The 19,546-nt window shown below is 29.5% G+C and overlaps 2 protein-coding genes and 2 non-coding genes across 4 annotated transcripts; 2 read left to right on the forward strand and 2 right to left on the reverse strand.

The window, feature by feature from the left end:
• Positions 1-227: 227 nt before the first annotated feature.
• On the forward strand, positions 228-299 carry TRNAD-GUC. The gene has a single exon. It is a non-coding gene; the product is annotated as a tRNA-Asp (tRNA).
• A 71-nt stretch (positions 300-370) lies between these two features.
• On the forward strand, positions 371-442 carry TRNAD-GUC. Its single transcript has one exon. It is a non-coding gene; the product is annotated as a tRNA-Asp (tRNA).
• A 7,498-nt stretch (positions 443-7,940) lies between these two features.
• Positions 7,941-12,934, reverse strand: LOC114164857 (transcription initiation factor IIF subunit beta). The gene is made up of 6 exons (XM_028049628.1): positions 12,632-12,934; positions 11,291-11,399; positions 9,130-9,263; positions 8,950-9,024; positions 8,449-8,598; positions 7,941-8,315 (listed from the first exon to the last, which is right to left on the reverse strand). The coding sequence occupies exons 1-6, from the start codon at positions 12,827-12,829 to the stop codon at positions 8,196-8,198; spliced, it is 786 nt and encodes a 261-aa protein (XP_027905429.1). The 5' UTR covers positions 12,830-12,934; the 3' UTR covers positions 7,941-8,195.
• Positions 12,935-16,385: 3,451 nt separating this feature from the next.
• Positions 16,386-17,240, reverse strand: LOC114163735. Its single transcript, XM_028048029.1, has one exon. It carries the CDS (start codon positions 17,238-17,240, stop codon positions 16,386-16,388), a length of 855 nt encoding a protein of 284 aa, XP_027903830.1.
• Between the last annotated feature and the right edge of the window lie 2,306 nt (positions 17,241-19,546).

A 19,546-nucleotide genomic window follows, 5' to 3' on the forward strand; every position in this document is an offset into this window, starting at 1 on the left:
TATAAATCGAAATTAACTTGTGTATAATTCATTTTGTAGAAAATTATTTATTTATTTTTTATTTATATAAGTTATATTTACAACAATTAGTTTACTCATAAAATAAAATTATTTTATATTTAAAATAATTTGTAGATATTTTTACTGTGGAGTTGTCTTTTGCGGCGTAGGATTGGTAGTTAAGATTTTAGTGCTAAATATTGAACTAAAGAATATTTAATGTGTCAGTCGTTGTAGTATAGTGGTAAGTATTCCCGCCTGTCACGCGGGTGACCCGGGTTCGATCCCCGGCAACGGCGAGTTGCATTTTTTATTCAATAAATACAATTTTTATAATTATTATATTAACTGAAGAATATTCAATAACATGGTCGTTGTAGTATAGTGGTGAGTATTCCCGCCTGTCACGCGGGTGACCCGGGTTCGATCCCCGGCAACGGCGTTTTTTTCTCTTCTATACTTATTATAATTATTTTACTAACTGAAGAAAACGTTTCGCCCTGACCGTTGTAGTATAGTGGTAAGTGATTTCGCCTGTAACATGGTGACTCGAGTTCGATGTCCTCAACGCCATATTTGATTTTATTAAACCGATTAAAATGAAAAACTCATTTAATAGCTCAAAATTTTGATATTTGACTTATATCATTTTTACTAAGAGTTTATTAATTTAAAAGTATCTAATAAAAGTTGTATATACAACGATAATATATTATTTTGAAAATATATACATCAGAATTAATTATCTTTACATTTCTTTTGGCATTTTTCACATTTATATATTAGTGTCTCTTTACTTTATTTTTACTATCAACCCTATATTATAGGAGTCCAACTTAAACATAAAGAGATATTAAAAGATAAAAATTATCAATTAGTACTGTAGACAACAAAAATAAGGATTTTTTCGAAAAAGAGTTTTATTTTTTATTTTTTAATTATAGTATAGCTACCATGGAGTAAAATTATTCACTATGATATAAGATCATGCTCATTAAATAGAAAAGATAAAAAAATAAATGCATTTACCAATAAAAATTATATAATTAAAATTTCAAAATTAATTTAAACCAAATTACAAAAAGAAAATTACAGTGTTTTAAAATATCAAATACCGAATTAAATTGAATCATATACTTCTACATTTCGTTCACATGTATTTTTAAGTAAAAAAAATAAAACAAAAAACAAAGCAATCTGCAGCCGAGACCCCCTTGTTCAATCAAACTTTCCATTCCATTATTTAAGAAATGGTGTTTAAAAATCAAACGCGAACTGTTTTAAAAGGATGAATTTATTTATATGAAAAAGAAAGAGTGATGAATTTGTCTTAGAATACTAGAAGAAGAAAAACATGATTTTCTTAATTTGTTTTTTTAATTTCCAAGTATGACTCTAATCAAACCGAACCCATTGTGCGCAATTTAAATTAATAAGGTTTAATTCAGTTATAATAAAATGATTTTCTACCGTTAGAATCTAATTGAAATACCATTACCTCGAAAATATCCATCCCCACAACATGTGTTTGGATGGTGCATTTTTAAATCACAATTCATTGACAGCTACTAAAAAAAATCGACGTTATTTTCTTAATTGCTTTTTAGTTTTGGAGTTTTGCGCGAAAAGGTTAAGCCATCTTCATCAGGAACACCGTGCCTCTCACTTTCATTCTTACTCTTTTCACACTACCAACATTATTTATTTATTATTATTATACATATAATCCAATTTTAATTAAAATATTGTCCACAATTTCAACATCGTTTAAAACTCGAATAAAGGTAATCCGTATTTATAAACACTTCTGTGTCTTAATTCACGTTTTGTTTAACAAAGCGTATAATTCACATCAATCACTGAAATGGGTTTGGAACATATAAGATATATTTCTATAAACAACTCAAGTTATATGTAATTTACTTGTGAAACACCGTAAGAACACCATAACAAGTAATGGAGAAAAAAATAAGTCGAATCAATTTGTTCCTAAATTGTATTCGAATTTCTGACATGAATTTGAAATTTATTAACGTGATGAATTTTAATATATTTTATATCTCAAACTTTATAAATAAATAAATAATTTTTTTTATTCGACCAATTTACATATTTTTAACATATCAAATAAATCTAAGATAGACATTTAAGTTATATATATTGACACGTTTTAATTTTAATATTAATCAAAAAATATCATTTAACAAACTTAAAAAACTAATATTATTAAATTAAAGATATTATATTCATTCATTTTTAGAATATAAATAAATTCTAATTTTATATTTATTTAGAAACTAAAAATATATTTAATTTTTATTATAATAAAAAAAAACTTTAACATTTTTAAATCAAACAAATGTGTATGTTAAGAAAGTAAATATTAATTATTTTTTCTTCAATTACTTTGGTTGAAAACTCCAAATTAATTAAAAATGAATGTAAACCTTGTTTTAGTAATCATTAAGGATTGAATTATATTTGAAATTTAGGATCTTAAAATGATATCAGAATTTTTAGAATATATTTCAATAAAATTTATTATCCATTTGATCTATTTTTTTTATGATCAACAAATATATTTAGTTTTCCGCATATACATCCCACCGGTAAAATATTTTGAAATCTCAATTATAAATAAAATTAATTTACAATATAACATCATTTTACAATTGGACCTAAAATCTATTATAAGAATTTAATTACTTTTACAGATAATATAAATACATGATGATAAATAATAATTTGATTTCAAAACTAAAAAAAATAAAAACTTAGACTCCAAATTTTAATTTTTATAATTATATATATACATAATATACTAGCATAAACACAGACACGCTGTGTGTATATATTTTTTAAATATGCGTGATATTATATTAGTAGGTGATAATATTGTAATATTATTAAGTTGTTATATAAACTAAAATTATATTTATTAAAAATAAAGTGAAATATGTTAGAACAGATGAAAGAATAATCATTGATAAATAAAGAAGAAGAGAAAAAGCAGAAATAGCCGAATTTATAAAAAAATATAAAAGTAACGGTTAATTTTTAAAAATTTAATAAATTATTATATTTAAAGAGTAAAATTATATTTTAAAATGTGGACACAAAAAGGGAATCCCCTTTATATATTATTATATATATATATATATATATATATATATATATATATATATTTTCGCCTTTTTCTTTAGTATTCCTCTGTTTTTGTTTTCTTTTGTCTCGTCTGGGTATTAACTTCCTTTCCTACTTTTTTTTTTTGTCTGTATCATCTCTTTTCCATGGAATAGCATTAATGTAAAAAAATGTTAATTATTTATTTTTAAATAATTCCATATTAATTTGAATTATTAAATATTTAAAATTAGTTAATATTTATTCTTTGATCATTATTATTGACATTTTAGTTTTTTTGTAATAAAAATTAAATTATAATATTTAAACTAAAATAAATAAATTATAAAGTAACTTGTATAATAAAATATTCAAAAAATGAAATCAACAGAATTTAAATTTCAAATATCCTTAAAATTTTATAATTACTCGCCTGAAAATTTAATTTGATATTTATGAATCTGATTAGATAGGACTTCCACATAAGCATTTGAAATTAAGTTGTTTGTGTAATAAGCCCGTAACTTAAAAAAAAAAAAAGTGTTATGTGATGTGTTTTGGTGCTAATTATTTCAAACTACGCCTTTTTGACCATACAATCTTTCGTGATGATTACGGCAAGAGTTGAAATCACATTCTTCCATCTCAATATGACAAAACCCACTTTTTTTTTTTTCAAATCTCACTTTTTCCCGATCTATTAACTGCTTTCGATAATGGCTTCAAACCCAACTATTATTAGTATATAGATAATGAGAGAGAGCAATTGTAAAATTAGTAAATTAACTTTTTTATTAATTAGTTTCAAAATACATTTAAAGTAAGGGAAATGATACTTTATCTTTTATATATCTAAGATTGTTGAGTCAATGGTGCTGTACTCTCACTTGGTATTAAGTTCAAACTTTTTGTTTATAGATAGTTTTACTGAAGTTCGAACAAGCATATTAAAAGTACATTTTTTTTTTATTATTTAGAGATAAAAGAGTTTCTAACCAATGGATGCCTAGAAATGTGGCAACCGATGATGTTGAAACGAAAACAATAAATTAAAAATACACTAATTTGAAGTTTCTGATTGACGTTGCAGTAAACATTAGTCCTTTAAATCATTGTATTGTTATTCATTCATGATAACTCGTTAAAAAATTTCATATTATATGAATTTTTTTTATAAATATGTTAAAAATATTCGTAAAAAGGGAGACTTTTTATGTTATTTTATTTAAGAATATTAATTGATAGTTAATTTTTTGTAGAAAATTATTTTTTATAAAATTATAAAATTTGTAAATACTTCTTACAAAATCTGTAATGAAAAATATTTTATATAAAATATTTTTTCTTTAAAATTTGACGATAATTTTCTGCAAATATTTTTATAACAAAATTTATAAATATTTTCTAAAAAAATTCAAATCAAAACTCACATGAAATATAATTTTTTGACGGTGCAAATCGATTTTGTGAATAAATTTATTACCTTTGTTGGTGTGCTATTTATCAATCATCATTAGAATTTATAATAAACTCATGTTTCTTACAAATTTATTAAAAAAACTAATACATTAATTATCCATAAAATTTCAACTATATATTATTTAAATATGAGACTCCAACTATAAGTTTACTATAAATCTAACATTATTTTGAAATATTTAAGAACTTCGATGAAAAAAAATCACAGTTATTCGTATCCAAGAAAAAATAAAACAGATAAATTATAAATTCCAGTATTCCATCATTATAAAGATTGAAACTTAAAAATGTCTAGTTCCACTACTTAGACTAAACAATACATTTTTGTTGCATGTTTGATAGCAGCATTAGCAGAAGTAGATAAGTTTATGGTAATAGTTTCATCACTCCAAAATCCAAACCCTAATCATGCACCAAAATCCATAGTGTTTGTGTGTCTTATATCAAGTTTCATCTTTACACTTGTCTTTATTTTCTTCCTTACCTCTGGTATTATAACTAAAATATCTTCCTAGTTTTGTCAGGGTTTCAATGAATACATGATGAGTGATATCAGAGGATATTTATTGATGCATGCAAAGAATTTCATGAATGGGTAGGACAGGGACCATTGACAACATTGTTCTAAAACGACATTCTCCAATCGAAAACGGTTCTTCTCTCTTCTCTTCTCTGTCTCTGTCTCTCTCTCTTCGTTTATTAGGTTTCCCACGTGCATGGGAGTGAGAGATTAAAGTCATGAAATTCCATTAATATGTTTGGTGGGACAGTGAAACCCACACTCACCATGCAAGGTTGCTAAGCTAGGTCTACAGGAACTTGATCTTTGGCTTCACTGTGATGGGAAGATGGTAATGGAATCTTTGAGGAGTGAAGAAAGTTTGCTCCAAAATCTTCAAAGCTGACAAAAAAGATTCCTAGTTGATTTTCCACGATTCAATAACATCCATGGTGGGGTGACCAAATCCTCTTTCACACATTCAAAATTCCACTTCATCATCATCATGCATTCTAATAATATGTATGCGTTTCACACCAGATACCACCTAAGGCCAAACTTCTCACAGCAACCATGCAAACCTCACTTATCTAATCAACATGCTCAATCATGGCATGGCATGCACACATGAATCAAGCTAAACATTATTAATGAGGTTATTATCCAACGAAGAAGTTATAAGATACATCATTTTATAGTTTTTGTCTAACAAGAATGGTTTTATCTGTATAACATGTTTTGTTAGGAAGAATAAAATATTTAAAAATTTCATATTTTTACAATATTAATTAATATTAATTTCATATTTTTACAATATTAATTAACTAATATATATTAATACTTTTTATGAGTTGAAACATCTCTTATATAGTATTTTCTTATTTATTATTGATAAAATGAAAAAAAAAGATTATTCTCTCAATTTTATAAATGTCTACAATATTAATTAATTAATTTTTTTTACAACGAAGATAAGGACACGTTAATATTAAAAAAAAGTTTTTTGACAAGTTGGAATTACATTGTACACAAATTAACTAAATTATTTTCTATACAAACTTCTTTTTAAGTTATACATAAATTAACTTAAGTCAGTCGTAAAAATATTTTGTTCTAAAAGTACTTCTAGAAATGTGTACTTAAACAGTCTGAGTTCATTTAAGTAATTTTGCACACATATACTTTAATAAGTAGAAAAGTGTACTAACTTATCCCTTTGCTAATGTGTGAATAAAGTTACACAATTTCATCTGTAAATTCTTTCTTGTCTCTGATTTGTGAATGATTCTACACAATTTTAATTGTGACAAACTATGTATACAATTTATATTAGGGTCACAGAAATTGAAATTGGGTGTTATGGAGTTATATCTGCACTAGAGAAACCAAATCTCGTGTAAAGTAAGCTATCACACCATCATTTGAAATGAAAAATATCATGTCTGTTTATGTTCCTTTTTAATTATTGTGGTTTGTCTTTAATTAAAAACATATAACACTCTAAACAAATAAAAATATAGAAAATAGACTATGAATTGACTGTGAAATGAAATTATTATTGTTATTTTTTTATAATGTAGGGTAAGTTTGTTGACTTTTAACCCAATTATTTTAAAGTTTATACAAACAATATATTTGGTTAGTTATAGCCTAAATTCTATTTCACACTAATAGTGTCTAATCAATAAACTCATTTATTTGAAGTGATTACGGTGTCTTCAATTTTTTTAGTAGATAAAAAATGATTTTTTTTATATATATTAAGACTCCATAATAAATATAAATATGTTGAAATTTCATTCTAATGATATTTAAATTTTACAATTAAAAAAAGTAATTGATACTTATTTTATTTTTTTAAAGATATAATGTATAAGGGAATGGAGAATAAAAGTCACTCTTGAGGTTGCTTAACAATTAAAAATTAACAAGATTCTAAACAAATAATTTATTAAAAATAAGTAGTACTATTAAAATTAAAATACACCGTAGAACTTACATTTTTATTATTTTCAAAATGAATTCAGCCCTGGTTACACATTTCATTGTAAAATTTTGGAAAATGTCATGAGTTCAAAAACACGTGTTAGTAGTCATATGCAATAACTGAATGAATTCCATCAAATTCAACCTTACTTTAAACTAGAAAGATGCCAAATAGCAGTCTAAATCTGCATAGAGAAAAATCAGAAAGGGATATGAAATCCTCATCGTGTAGCTGTACATATACTGTTCTAACCTCCAATGGCACTTAATTTTCTAATCAAATTTTCAACCGAACCATAAATGAATAATTGGATGGAAGCATTCTTTTTTCTTTATTCTATTTAGAATATTCTTAGTTTTTTTCTTGTGTAGGCCAAATTGAACAGTTGTACAGTACAACGAAGTGGGTTTGATTCCACGATTCTTAAAGTTTCACTTTAGTCGAATATGATTTTCTTTTTCATTTTTATCGGCAATCTTTGGTCAAATATGTGGCACACACATTTTCAATAATTGAAGAGCCCATCATCTTAAACTGGTACAGACTTAGCATAAAATTACACTAGCATTTCAATGAAAGGGGACCAAGATTTTTAAAACCTTTTCATTAAAGAAATCAAAGTATTCCATACATCACATGATGTATCTTTTCTTTTGATAAAAATCATTGTGGGGAATAAATACTCAATTATCTGAAATAATCATAATATGTAGTGGCTTACCTAATAAATTTTTCACTCACAATAGATAAATTACCTCGCTAAAATATAGAATGTTTAATATAACATCACCTCTAATGTATACTAAATTTAAGACTTCAATTTTATAAAAAGTAGAACTCGAGGGAGAGAAATTATACACTAACCAGGCAACATTTAATTTTTTTTGGGTTACTAAATTCGTTTTTGAAGGTATACAACTGCTCATTTGACAATTTATCGATAAAAAAAAAAAAAACATTAACTAAGTATCCTTCACACTTCAGATACACAGTTTGCTTCTTTCTTTGATCACCCTATTTACCCTAAACATGACTCTTATCAGCGAAAAGAAAGATACCAAATTTCGTTTATGGAGTTAGAATAATAAACTGTAAAGAACAAAACAGTCATTCAGCACTCGTATCTTCAACGGATTTCTTGTACTCAGGCTTCAGCTCATAAGTTCCTTGATTGGCACCTCTTTTATTATAAACACACAGTTCGTTCAGAATCTCTTTCAAGAATTGCTGCAAAAGAAAAAGTAAATCATTCAGGAGCTTTCAAATATTGCTGCAAAAGAAAAGGGGGCGCAGTGTGTGCGTGCACGCGCTACAACGACAACACCAAGTTAGGAACTGAAAAGAGAACAGAAAAGCATACGGCGGGTTGATCAGTCTCTTGGACAAGCTGTTTCAGGGCCCAGTTAGGCTGTCTTTCAAAGAGCTTGAACATTATATCCTCCAGCTCTCCCCGATCTCTTCTTGTTCTCTTTGTGTCAGATTGTTTAATTGGCTGCGTCTTTTTCTTGTCCTGTGAGAGTTTCATAAGAGTAATTAAAAAACCTCAGAATTATTATTCAATGCATACACAAATTTGAGGGACCAAACTTTCTCCTTGAAACAAATTTTATCTATACTCCAGTGAATTTTCATCGAGATTACATGAATCTATGGTCTAGTTATCTAATATATATTGTTTAACATTTATGACTGCCACTATATCATAATACTTTTAAAGAGGAGAAACTTGGTTGTTCTAATTACTAACGTAAAACTTCCACACTGGCCAGAAATTTCATGCGGGCAAAAAATGATAGATAGAGTCAATTAGAAGTATGTCACCAACATGTCCAAGAGATTGTATTTTGTGTACATTATGTACCTTGGAATTGGATGAAACTAGACCAATCATTCCAGGCATTGGCCTCATTAGAACTCCGCGATCATTATCAATAACCTTCCAATTGAGTCGAGGGAACCAGAGAAAGAGAATCAATTATTTAATCAGACAGAAAGCAAGAAATGTTAAGGGATAATTAAATAATACACATGAACAAAATACCTGTATTTGTCGATTTTTAATCATAGATCTGTTTGTCCTCTCACGGCACAATTTACCATACTCTTCAATGTTTTCACCGTGGGGCTTCATATCAAACTTATGTTCTACTTTCCCTTCCATTGCAACCTTGCCACCTAAAGTAAAATATAAAAGCCGTTACTTAACACAAGGAAGCTAAGCTTAAATGTGACAACCAGGGAGAAAATACTCTGTATATAGAAGTATTATTTCATCCATTTTAAATTATTAAATATATCACAATTCACAGTTACCACTTGCCATGTCATGATAAAGCAAATTATTTACTATAGTCAATCTGGTGGGTTTCTTAACTCCATTTATAATAGTCATCATCCCCGTATGTGAAGAGATTTTCACCTCCTTTCAGTCCCCAACCGGTGGGTTTGCTTACAACATGGTCTACCCAAATTCATATTTACTCCAATCCATTAAATTTGAGCCCCGTTAGTTGAAAGTGTCTTAATTTCTTAATTCCATTATAGTAGTCAATCTGGGTTGGTGGATGCATATCCCTATCTGTTCAATTTAAGTCATTTTACAAGGCAGAGAGCGGTGACATAATTTCTTAATTTAATCGTAGCAATCGATCTTGAATGCTGATTCAACAGCCAACTCCAATTCAGCCGCTATGGTGATGTAACAGACCAATTCAGCCGCTACACCAAATAACGAATACTGAACAATCAACTTCTAACACACTTATAAGATGCTAAACAATCAAGAAGTATTGTAAACATAAGACATATTCAATATTAATAATTTATCTCAAAGACAATCATAATAGCTTGAAATCGCATTAAGCCACAATTATGCCACACAAAATAGTTATTTTTTAATGATGTACGGTACTTGACATAGTTAATTGCAACAAAGCGGCTGCAAATGTAAAGAGACAATGGTGTCACTTTTACTTGTGCTTTTGTACAACAAGTAATTGCAATCACACTCACACTCAATGATCCACTTTCGCAAGATCAGGGTAGGACTGCCAAGCCAAATAATAGAACTGGAGGAACTGCCTATCTTTAACATTCTATAGGATTGCCATGTAAGCAGCACTATTTGGCACTAATGTTTTGATTATGATTATAATCTCCTTAGATAATGGAAATGACAAGTTTCCCTTTTAAACTACAGTAACTACTTAAATTTACTCAACACTTCCTCTGTTAATCTATGTTTACCCTAAATGCTATCTAGACTCTAAAGAAACCCCACATGAAACAAGAGATACTCCTTAGTTTATATTAAACCCTTTCGACACTAAATATCAAAGTTATTGTAAATTATCAACAAAATGATAACAAAAAAGTACTAATAAGCAGCATCCTGCAGTGGTAGAGCTGGAACTGAACTTTCAAGGGGACCAGGTACAAAGCTATAACAATTTGTATTGTGAGAATCCTTGAAGAAAGACCTTAGTAAGAGAAGTAATTTTATTATAAGTTTTCAAACAATCCCAGATTTGATGAAAGTGAAATAAAAAACAAATCAAAGAAGTAAAAAAATGAACTTATAAATGGTAGTTGAATCAGGATTCAAATAATGAATCAGAGGGTTCCTAATTGAACCGTGTATTGAAGATTAATAATAAAACATCCCCTCACATTCACAAACTAAGAAAACAAATTTAAGCACATATTCATGATCAGTAACCGAAAAAATAAATCTAGGAGCATGAATTCTGTTAAAATATGTTATAATAGAATAATATTAATATTCAAAATAAATATTCTGCTATTATAATTATTACACATTAGAATTTATAGTATATACTCCGATATTAAATATTTGTATTTGAAAAACAATAACAAATTTGCCTATCATGTACATAGATTTTATGTTAAAAAAAAGGCTAAACTAACAGTTGTTGAAATAAAAAACCATCATCTCAATTAATATGTTTTTATTTGAAACTAGACGTTTGACAATATTTAAATATCTAGTGCAAAGATATAAAAGTTAAAACTGATGGTCCAAAAGTTGAAACACATCATGTCTTGCAATTAAAACACAAAAGTTGTTATAAAAACAGTACTTACTACTGATGAGAAAAAAACTACTACTGATATAAAACATTACTTGCGAATGATTAATAAAAAACTACAAAACGGTATAAAGCTGAGATTACGATTCTCACCTTGGCTAGTCTCAGAGAAGACACACATAGGAACAAAGTCCTTAAACATATTCAATGAATAAGTTTTTGGCATATTCACAGCTTCAGAGCCAGCCATCTCCATTGTAAACTGTCATAGTTAAGGAGCTATAAAATTAATATCTCACATGAAGACAAGCAACAAATATTAATCAGAAATTATTGCCTGTACTGTCAAAAATTTAGAAGCAGAATATTTTTTCATCTTGCACAATCAATAATGTCATGTGGTGGAACTCGTCATTAAGAAAAATTAAACGAATTTGCAAGTCATAACCACATTTGGAATACCTCAACAATGAATAGATTCATTTTAATTAAATGCTCTACTCCGTCCCTTACTTAGAATATTTAAAATAGGTAACTTAATTAGGAAAAAATTGTCCGCTATTATCAAAAAAATCAAAGTACACCCACTCAAAGGTGTAGATTTTTAAGTATACACCACAGTTACCCAATAGCAGAAGTCTTTGATGATACAGGTGCATGATATATTACTACATTAAATATATGGTATGTAAGGGGTATACTTGGTTGCTACACTAGGGCATGTTTGTGGTGAAACTCCTAGTTTACAAGCGGATAAGTTATACGCCCCACTCCCCCAAATCAAGCAGAAACGCAGGAAAAATTATTTTCTGGTGAAATTGAGCAAATGTGCTTGGGATTGGTCAAGCTCAAGTTCTACATGAAGTATGTGAGCCCACCAACCTCATGTCAAAGCTCCACCCATTACCTGCCTCAAATGCTCACTCCACCATCATGCTTCGTCTAGCCAAGCTCCATACATCATTTTCCAGGAATTGGTAGGCAAATGAACCACAAAGTGGAGCAACCAAACCAATTCACACTACTATAAGGGGAAACCAACTACCGTGGAAACATTCAATGAAAAAACATTCGCAATCACAATTGCGGCCACAACACCAATATGAGTTCTTCTCGACCACAATTCAAGGATTGCCATCATATAAAGGATCACAGCAAAATCAAAACCCCGACCAAAATTAAAAACCTTGGTAGCATAGATAGAACTCGTGTCTAAAGGATTCAAAAAACAAATCGATTTCCATTTGATGACCTTCCCCATCAAGTCAATTCCACGACTCTGCAGTGTCAAGCACACCTTGCGGTCGTTTATTGGTCAACCACAACGTAGTAGAAAAGTTAAAGTAGTTGCTATTCATTGCATTTTTCCGAAATTGCAAACCGCATAAGATTTTGACAATTAATTTAAAGAGCATCGAATATGTGTCGATATTTCCGGTAACAAGAGCAGAATTGGATAGAACTAAGGGCGTAAAAAAGAAGAAGATGGAGAACCTGAACTGCAGAGGGATCTTCTTCAGGGTGGAGAGGATCGAGGGAGAGCACGACCTTAGCAAGAGGTTGAGAAGGAGGATGAGTCTGCCATGACTTAGCCACCACCAAAGGGCATTTCATTAACCACACAGATCTCTCCGCCTTCAAAGTCTCCAAATTGGAGCTGCTACTCCCACTGTAACCATTCTCCTCATCCATCTCTCTGCTTCCTCCACGCACCAACGAAAACCACGCTCGTCTCTGCAAAACCGACACCGCCCCAAGTCAATTATATTTGACCTCGAGCTCAACCCCTCGTATTGAAAACTTTAGCATTTACATAGCCTCTTCTTGGGCCAAATACGATACTATAGATTTACTGGGCTTATACGTAACATTATTGCGCTGAATCGGGAGTTTCTCTCGACACCTCCAAAGAGTTCTATTACACTTCCAAAAAATTTAAATTTTTTATAATACCCTTCTGAATCCTTTGACTATTAAGCGGTAAAAGTTAAAAAAAAATCTTAACCGGCTTTCAAAACCCGATAAAATTCTTAACCAGTAAAATCCTTAACCGGCTTTCGAAATCCGGTAAAATCTTTAATCAGCTTTCGAAATCCGGTAAATAGTGTCAAACGGATTTGAAATTGTGAACCGACATTTGAAGTTCGGTTAAGTGGTTTAACAGAATTCTCCTAATTTAATTTTTTTAATTTTTTTTGCATAAAAGATTTATTTTCAATTAAATTAATATTACTAAGTTGTTGTTTTGTTGTAACATATTACTAAGTTAAGAATTTTACCGAATTTCGAAAACCGGTTAAAATTTTTACCGGGAAATTTTTTTTAATTTTTACTACTTAATAGTCCAAAAAGTTTAGAAGGGTATTATAAAAAATTTAAATTCTTTTAGAAGTGCAGTAGAACTCTCTTTAAAGGTATAGGGAGAAACCCCCCGCTGAATCTTATTATAGCCTCTTCTTGGGCCAAATACAATACTACAGTTTATTCAGCTCATATAACGCTATTGGGCTGAATGTTAGTATAGCCTCTTATTGGGCCAAAAATAAAATCATTCCAATCTGACGTATTGGCCCATACAAATATTTTTGATGTCATCATCTTAAAATATTAAAATGATTTTGTTATGCCAAAAAACAATTTAAAAAAAATTGCAATCATATATTTTTTTAAGTATGAAAACTTAACACAATTAACATTTATATCAAGGATGAAATCAAAATTATATTACTGTTTAGGGACTAAAAATAAAAGAAATATAGTTTAACTTAGTTTAATCATCTATCATTTAAAAAAATACATTAAAACCATGACGGAGACGGTTATTTCATTCTTATTAAATATTAGACGTCTCAATTAATATTTAATGATGCTTCTAATCTCCAAATTTTGGGGTAAAAAATATTCGTACCGCTATGAAATAAAGCGAATAACATAGAGAATGACTGACGACAGATAATAGAGAAGAGAAGAAACAAGAGAGAATAAAGAATGAGAGAATATGGAGTAAGCAACTCATGAGTGTATTATTATTGATAGGAAGAGTCCTATTTATAGATACAATATGTAATCCATAAAGTGATAGAAAAAAAATATATACATAAGATACAATAATACAATATATTCAAGTATGAGTTAAAAATTGTGTACCTGGAACTAATGAAGGATCCATGGAAGCACGTGGTATGAGATGTTATTGTTCTCTTTCTGATGGATATTTTTAAACGTAAGAGTATTTTACGTTGTTACATTAAAACTGACTAATGGGTATCAGTTTTATATCCCGTCAGCAGAAACCAGGGACCTCTCAAAATGTATCTGATTATTCAAGCCCATCACAGACCGTTTATTAAACAATCCAACCCCATCACAGATCGTTTATCAGAATACCCAAAATTATATATATATATATATATATATATATATATATATATATATATATATTACCCATATAATAATTAATATTAACGAATAACTTAATTTATTATTAATGCTAATCCATAATAATAATAATTATATAGAGAATAATAATTTTATATAATTTTATTATATAAAATATAACATTCTCCCACTTGGATAACATTAATAAATAAATTAATTATATCAATTGCAACATAAGTACAAATACCAATTAAGAAATATAAACATAAATCACAAAGATAATATCCGATAGGGATACTTACCATATGCTTAGATTTCTTAAATGATGGATAATATATAGAATAAAAACAAACATAATAAATATGTGATCCCAAAATGGTTCATAAATTCTCTATGTAGAAAGAGAAAAGATGTAATGAAACTGACGTCATTGACAAATTTACATCTCATGAAAACCATAATAATATAGAGTGTAAATCTCAGACTCCCACTAACCCAATACATCAAAAGACTTAACCACACCCATATGAGTTACATGATTTTGAAAAACTCCAACAGATAAGCCTTTAGTTAGTGGGTCTGCTAACATATTTTCTGTAGCAGTATGCTCAATCCGAGTTTGATAATCCAAAACTTTCTCTCTAACAAACAGAAATTATCCTCAAAGAATACCGCACGGTCAGACTCAATAACCCGCATAGAGTGAGAAGGACAATAAAACCTGCTACCACGAGAACCCACACAATAACCAATAAAGAACCCACTGACAGTCTTGAGATCAAGTTTTTTTAACTGAGGATTATAAGGCCTCACCTCCGCTTTACAGCCCCACACATGGAAATGTCTCAAACTTGGCTTCTTCCCAGACATGAGTTCATAAGGAGTCTTTGAAACAGACTTGCTAGGTACTTGATTAAGAATATACACAGCAGTCCTTAAAGCATCTCCCCAAAGGAAATCCGGTAAGGAGGAATGACTCAACATACATCTCACCATCTCTAAAAGAGTGCGATTCCTCCTTTCTGCAACTCCATTTTGCTGAGGAGTACCAGGCATAGTATACTGAGCTTCAATACCACATTCGTCAAGAAATCTAGCGAAAGGTCCAGGATTTCTTCCAGTCTCATCATATCTGCCATAATACTCTCCACCTCTGTCAGACCTTACACATTTTATCTTCTTTCCTGTTTTCAACTCAATAGCAGCTTTAAAAGACTTAAAAGCATCCAAAGAACTTGATTTTTCCTGTAGGAGATCTATCCAGCCAAAACGGGAATAATCGTCTATAAACGTAATAAAATACCTATATCCACCCATGGAAGTGGGTGTGATAGGTCCACATATATCAGTATGAATAAGCTCCAACACATTATCACTCCTGTTTGCTCCTGTATTTCTTACTTTTGCGGTAAGCTTGCCCTTAACACAATCAACATAAGTATCAAAATCAGAAAAATCCAAATCATGCAAAATACCCTCTTTAATCAACCTCTCAATTCGAGGTCTAGAAATATGTCCCAGACGTCTATGCCACAACATAGAGGAATTTTCATCAACTCTACTACGCTTATGTCCAATAACAGAATTAACAGACATATCATTCAGATTCAGCATGTAAAGTCCATCATATAAAACTCCTGAGCCAACAATAATTGAATTGAAATAAACAACAAGTTTACCATTGCCAAATTCAAAAGTGTAGCCACATTTGTCCAAAATTGAAACTGAAATCAAATTTCTTCTCATAGAAGGTACATAAACAACGTCTTTTAATAACAAAACATGTCCAGAAGGTAAATTTAAAGAAACTACTCCTATGTCTTCAACTAGTGCTCTAGCTCCATCTCCCATGATAATCTTGGACTCGACATCACTTGGTTTTCTCAGACTTGTGAACCCCTTCCTTATCAGCATTCTTCTTCTTAAGAATATAACAATCAGCTATCTTGTGTCCAAATTTCTTACAATAGGCACAATTCCCCTTGAAGTACTTCTTCTTAGGCTCCAAAACCGCTGGTGCTTTCCCTGTGTTCCCTTTTTCAGGACGAGATTTACCTTTGAAGCCCTTTTTCACAGGTTTAGTGCTTGAATTAGTAGCTGTAAACTGCACACTATGAGACTTGGTCTTTTTAATCGATGCTTCCTCTTGAGAAATAATAGCTATCATTTCATCAATTGTCCATTCCTCCTTTTGAGTGTTGTAAGAAGTCTTCAACACATCAAACTGAGAAGGAAGAGATTCCATAACCTGCCAAACCAAGTAACTATCACCAAGATCTACCTTTAGAGATTTGAGTTTGTTATAATAGTGCACAAGCTTCATCATATGCTCACGAACACCACTGACACCATCATATTTGGTCTTCTCAAGAAGTGACAGATATTGACCCTTTTGAGCTTTATCAAAAGTCTTAAACTTCTCACCAACTAATCTCATAAAATCCTTAGCATTGTCATTATCCAGAATGCTCTGTCGAATAGACTTCTCCATGGTATATCTCATCACCATTAGGCACACCCTGTTCGAGTGTTCCCATTTTTCACGAGAAGCTCTCTGGACAATAGTGGACTCAGGCGTAAGAGCTGAAGGTTCTGCTTCTCTCAAGGAAAAATCCATGTTGGTAATTGCTAGATACAAATCCAAAGATTCTTTCCAGTCCTCAAAATTTGTCCCATTTAAAGTTTTGACCGAAGTCAATGGCATAGGCAAAGAAGCTGGTATCATAATAACAAAGAAACATTTAATACACACTTATTGTGTAAATAAACAAAATAAATGTTTCTGAATACACAGCAAAATATGCCTATGATATCAAATTATTTCTCATTCACTATGATCCCGCCTAAGGGTCCCGAATCATAATAAATAAGAAATAAAACAAAATATAAAATATAATAAAATACAATGAACATTTCATGCCAAAAGAAATCTAATACCGATAAGGTACAAGACAAATAATTCACATAAAATACATTAATAATAAATTGTATCAAGAAAAATAAAATACATTAATAATAAAATACCGATATGGTATAATTAATATTAATGTAATATCAAATTAATTTAAAAAAATATTTAAATTATATCATTTCCATAAAATTTCATACAAGTGTACCCACGATAGGTGAGTTAACAATTATATAAAATTATATCATGCTTAACAAAAAATATAATAAATTATATAATGCATGAAATAATAATAATAATAATAATAATAATAATAACAATAATAATAATAATAATAATAATAATCGTTATTATTATTAATTTAATTTTTATTTATTTATTTATTTTATTATTATTAATTTAATTTTATTATTATTAATTTAATTTTATTATTATTTAATTTTTTAAGGTGTCCTGTTGTTAGCCATAGTGTGCACGTGGCCATTATGCTTTGAAAAATTCAAAACGTAACCGAAAAGTGGCCATTGAGGTGCGAAAAAAAAGCCATCAAAACTGCCGATGAAACAGTGCGATGAACAGATGATGAATTCAACGCTGCAACAACCGTGGCGAAAGCAAACTCCGATTGGTGGAAGCAAGGTCGCGATCATTATCTCGCAGCATATTTCACAACGTGTCGGCATCTTCCACTGTGATGAATGATAATGCTTCTACACTTCTACTCCATTTCTTCCTTTTCTTCTAAATCACTATCAGAATGGAAGCTACGTGGTTCGCGAGGAGTTCCCGGTAAATTTATTTAGTTTTGATATTCACACGACAAGTGTACTGGTACGCAACTAATTCTCTTCCATTAGATTTATTATTCTTTAACTGAGGGTTTTAAACAGGAACTAATCCCCTCTATTAAATTTCCAATATCATGATACACTTTCCAAAAGAATAATGAATAATTATATTTTGTATCTTAATAGGCTCTGATACCAATTGATAGAAAAAAAATATATACATAAGATACAATAATACAATATATTCAAGTATGAGTTAAAAATTGTGTACCTGGAACTAATGAAGGATCCATGGAAGCACGTAGTATGAGATGTTATTGTTCTCTTTCTGATGGATATTTTTAAACGTAAGAGTATTTTACGTTGTTACATTAAAACTGACTAATGGGTATCAGTTTTATATCCCGTCAGCAGAGACCAGGGACCTCTCAAAATGTATCTGATTATTCAAGCCCATCACAGACCGTTTATTAAACAATCCAACCCCATCACAGATCGTTTATCAGAATACCCAAAATTATATATATATATATATATATATATATATATATATATATATATATATATATATATATATTACCCATATAATAATTAATATTAACGAATAACTTAATTTATTATTAATGCTAATCCATAATAATAATAATTATATAGAGAATAATAATTTTATATAATTTTATTATATAAAATATAACATTAAGGAAACAAATCAACTTAGTTAATACAAATATTTACCATAAAGAGTAATGAATCATATGAGTAAATATATCAAATCAATGGACAATCATTAATTCATAACACTCCCCCTTAAGTGTCCATTGATAAAGAATGTGCCTCGTTAAAACCTTACTAGGAAAAACCCTTTAGGATAAAAAAACGTAGTGAAGGAAAAAGGGTACAACATTCTGTATTCTTTAATACAATATTATTCATCACATCTTATATTTCTCCCCCTCATGTAAACTTACATCATTAAGGTGACAAAGTTCGAATTTGTGAGTCATTTGCTCAAAAGTTTTTCTTGGCAAAAACTTTACAAATAGACTTGTCATATTTTCAGATGAACGAATTTTTGGATATCTATATCATCCTTTCAATTGAACAATACACTATTGTCTTCATATATGGTTGTTGATTCCATCTTTCTCGGGGATAGTCACAAGTTTCTTGCACATGTTGAATTATAAACCTTAACCAAACATATTCACAACTTTCCTCGTAATTTTGTATGATTAGACGATGTTGCTACTATGGTTTGTTTCATATACCTTCATGAAACCATTGTGCTATCACATGTGAACAAACATCTTGTTTGTGATCAACCATTGTGACATT

The sequence above is a fragment of the Vigna unguiculata genome, chromosome 9, assembly GCF_004118075.2.
Source record: "Vigna unguiculata cultivar IT97K-499-35 chromosome 9, ASM411807v1, whole genome shotgun sequence".
Classification (NCBI taxonomy): Eukaryota; Viridiplantae; Streptophyta; class Magnoliopsida; order Fabales; family Fabaceae; genus Vigna; species Vigna unguiculata.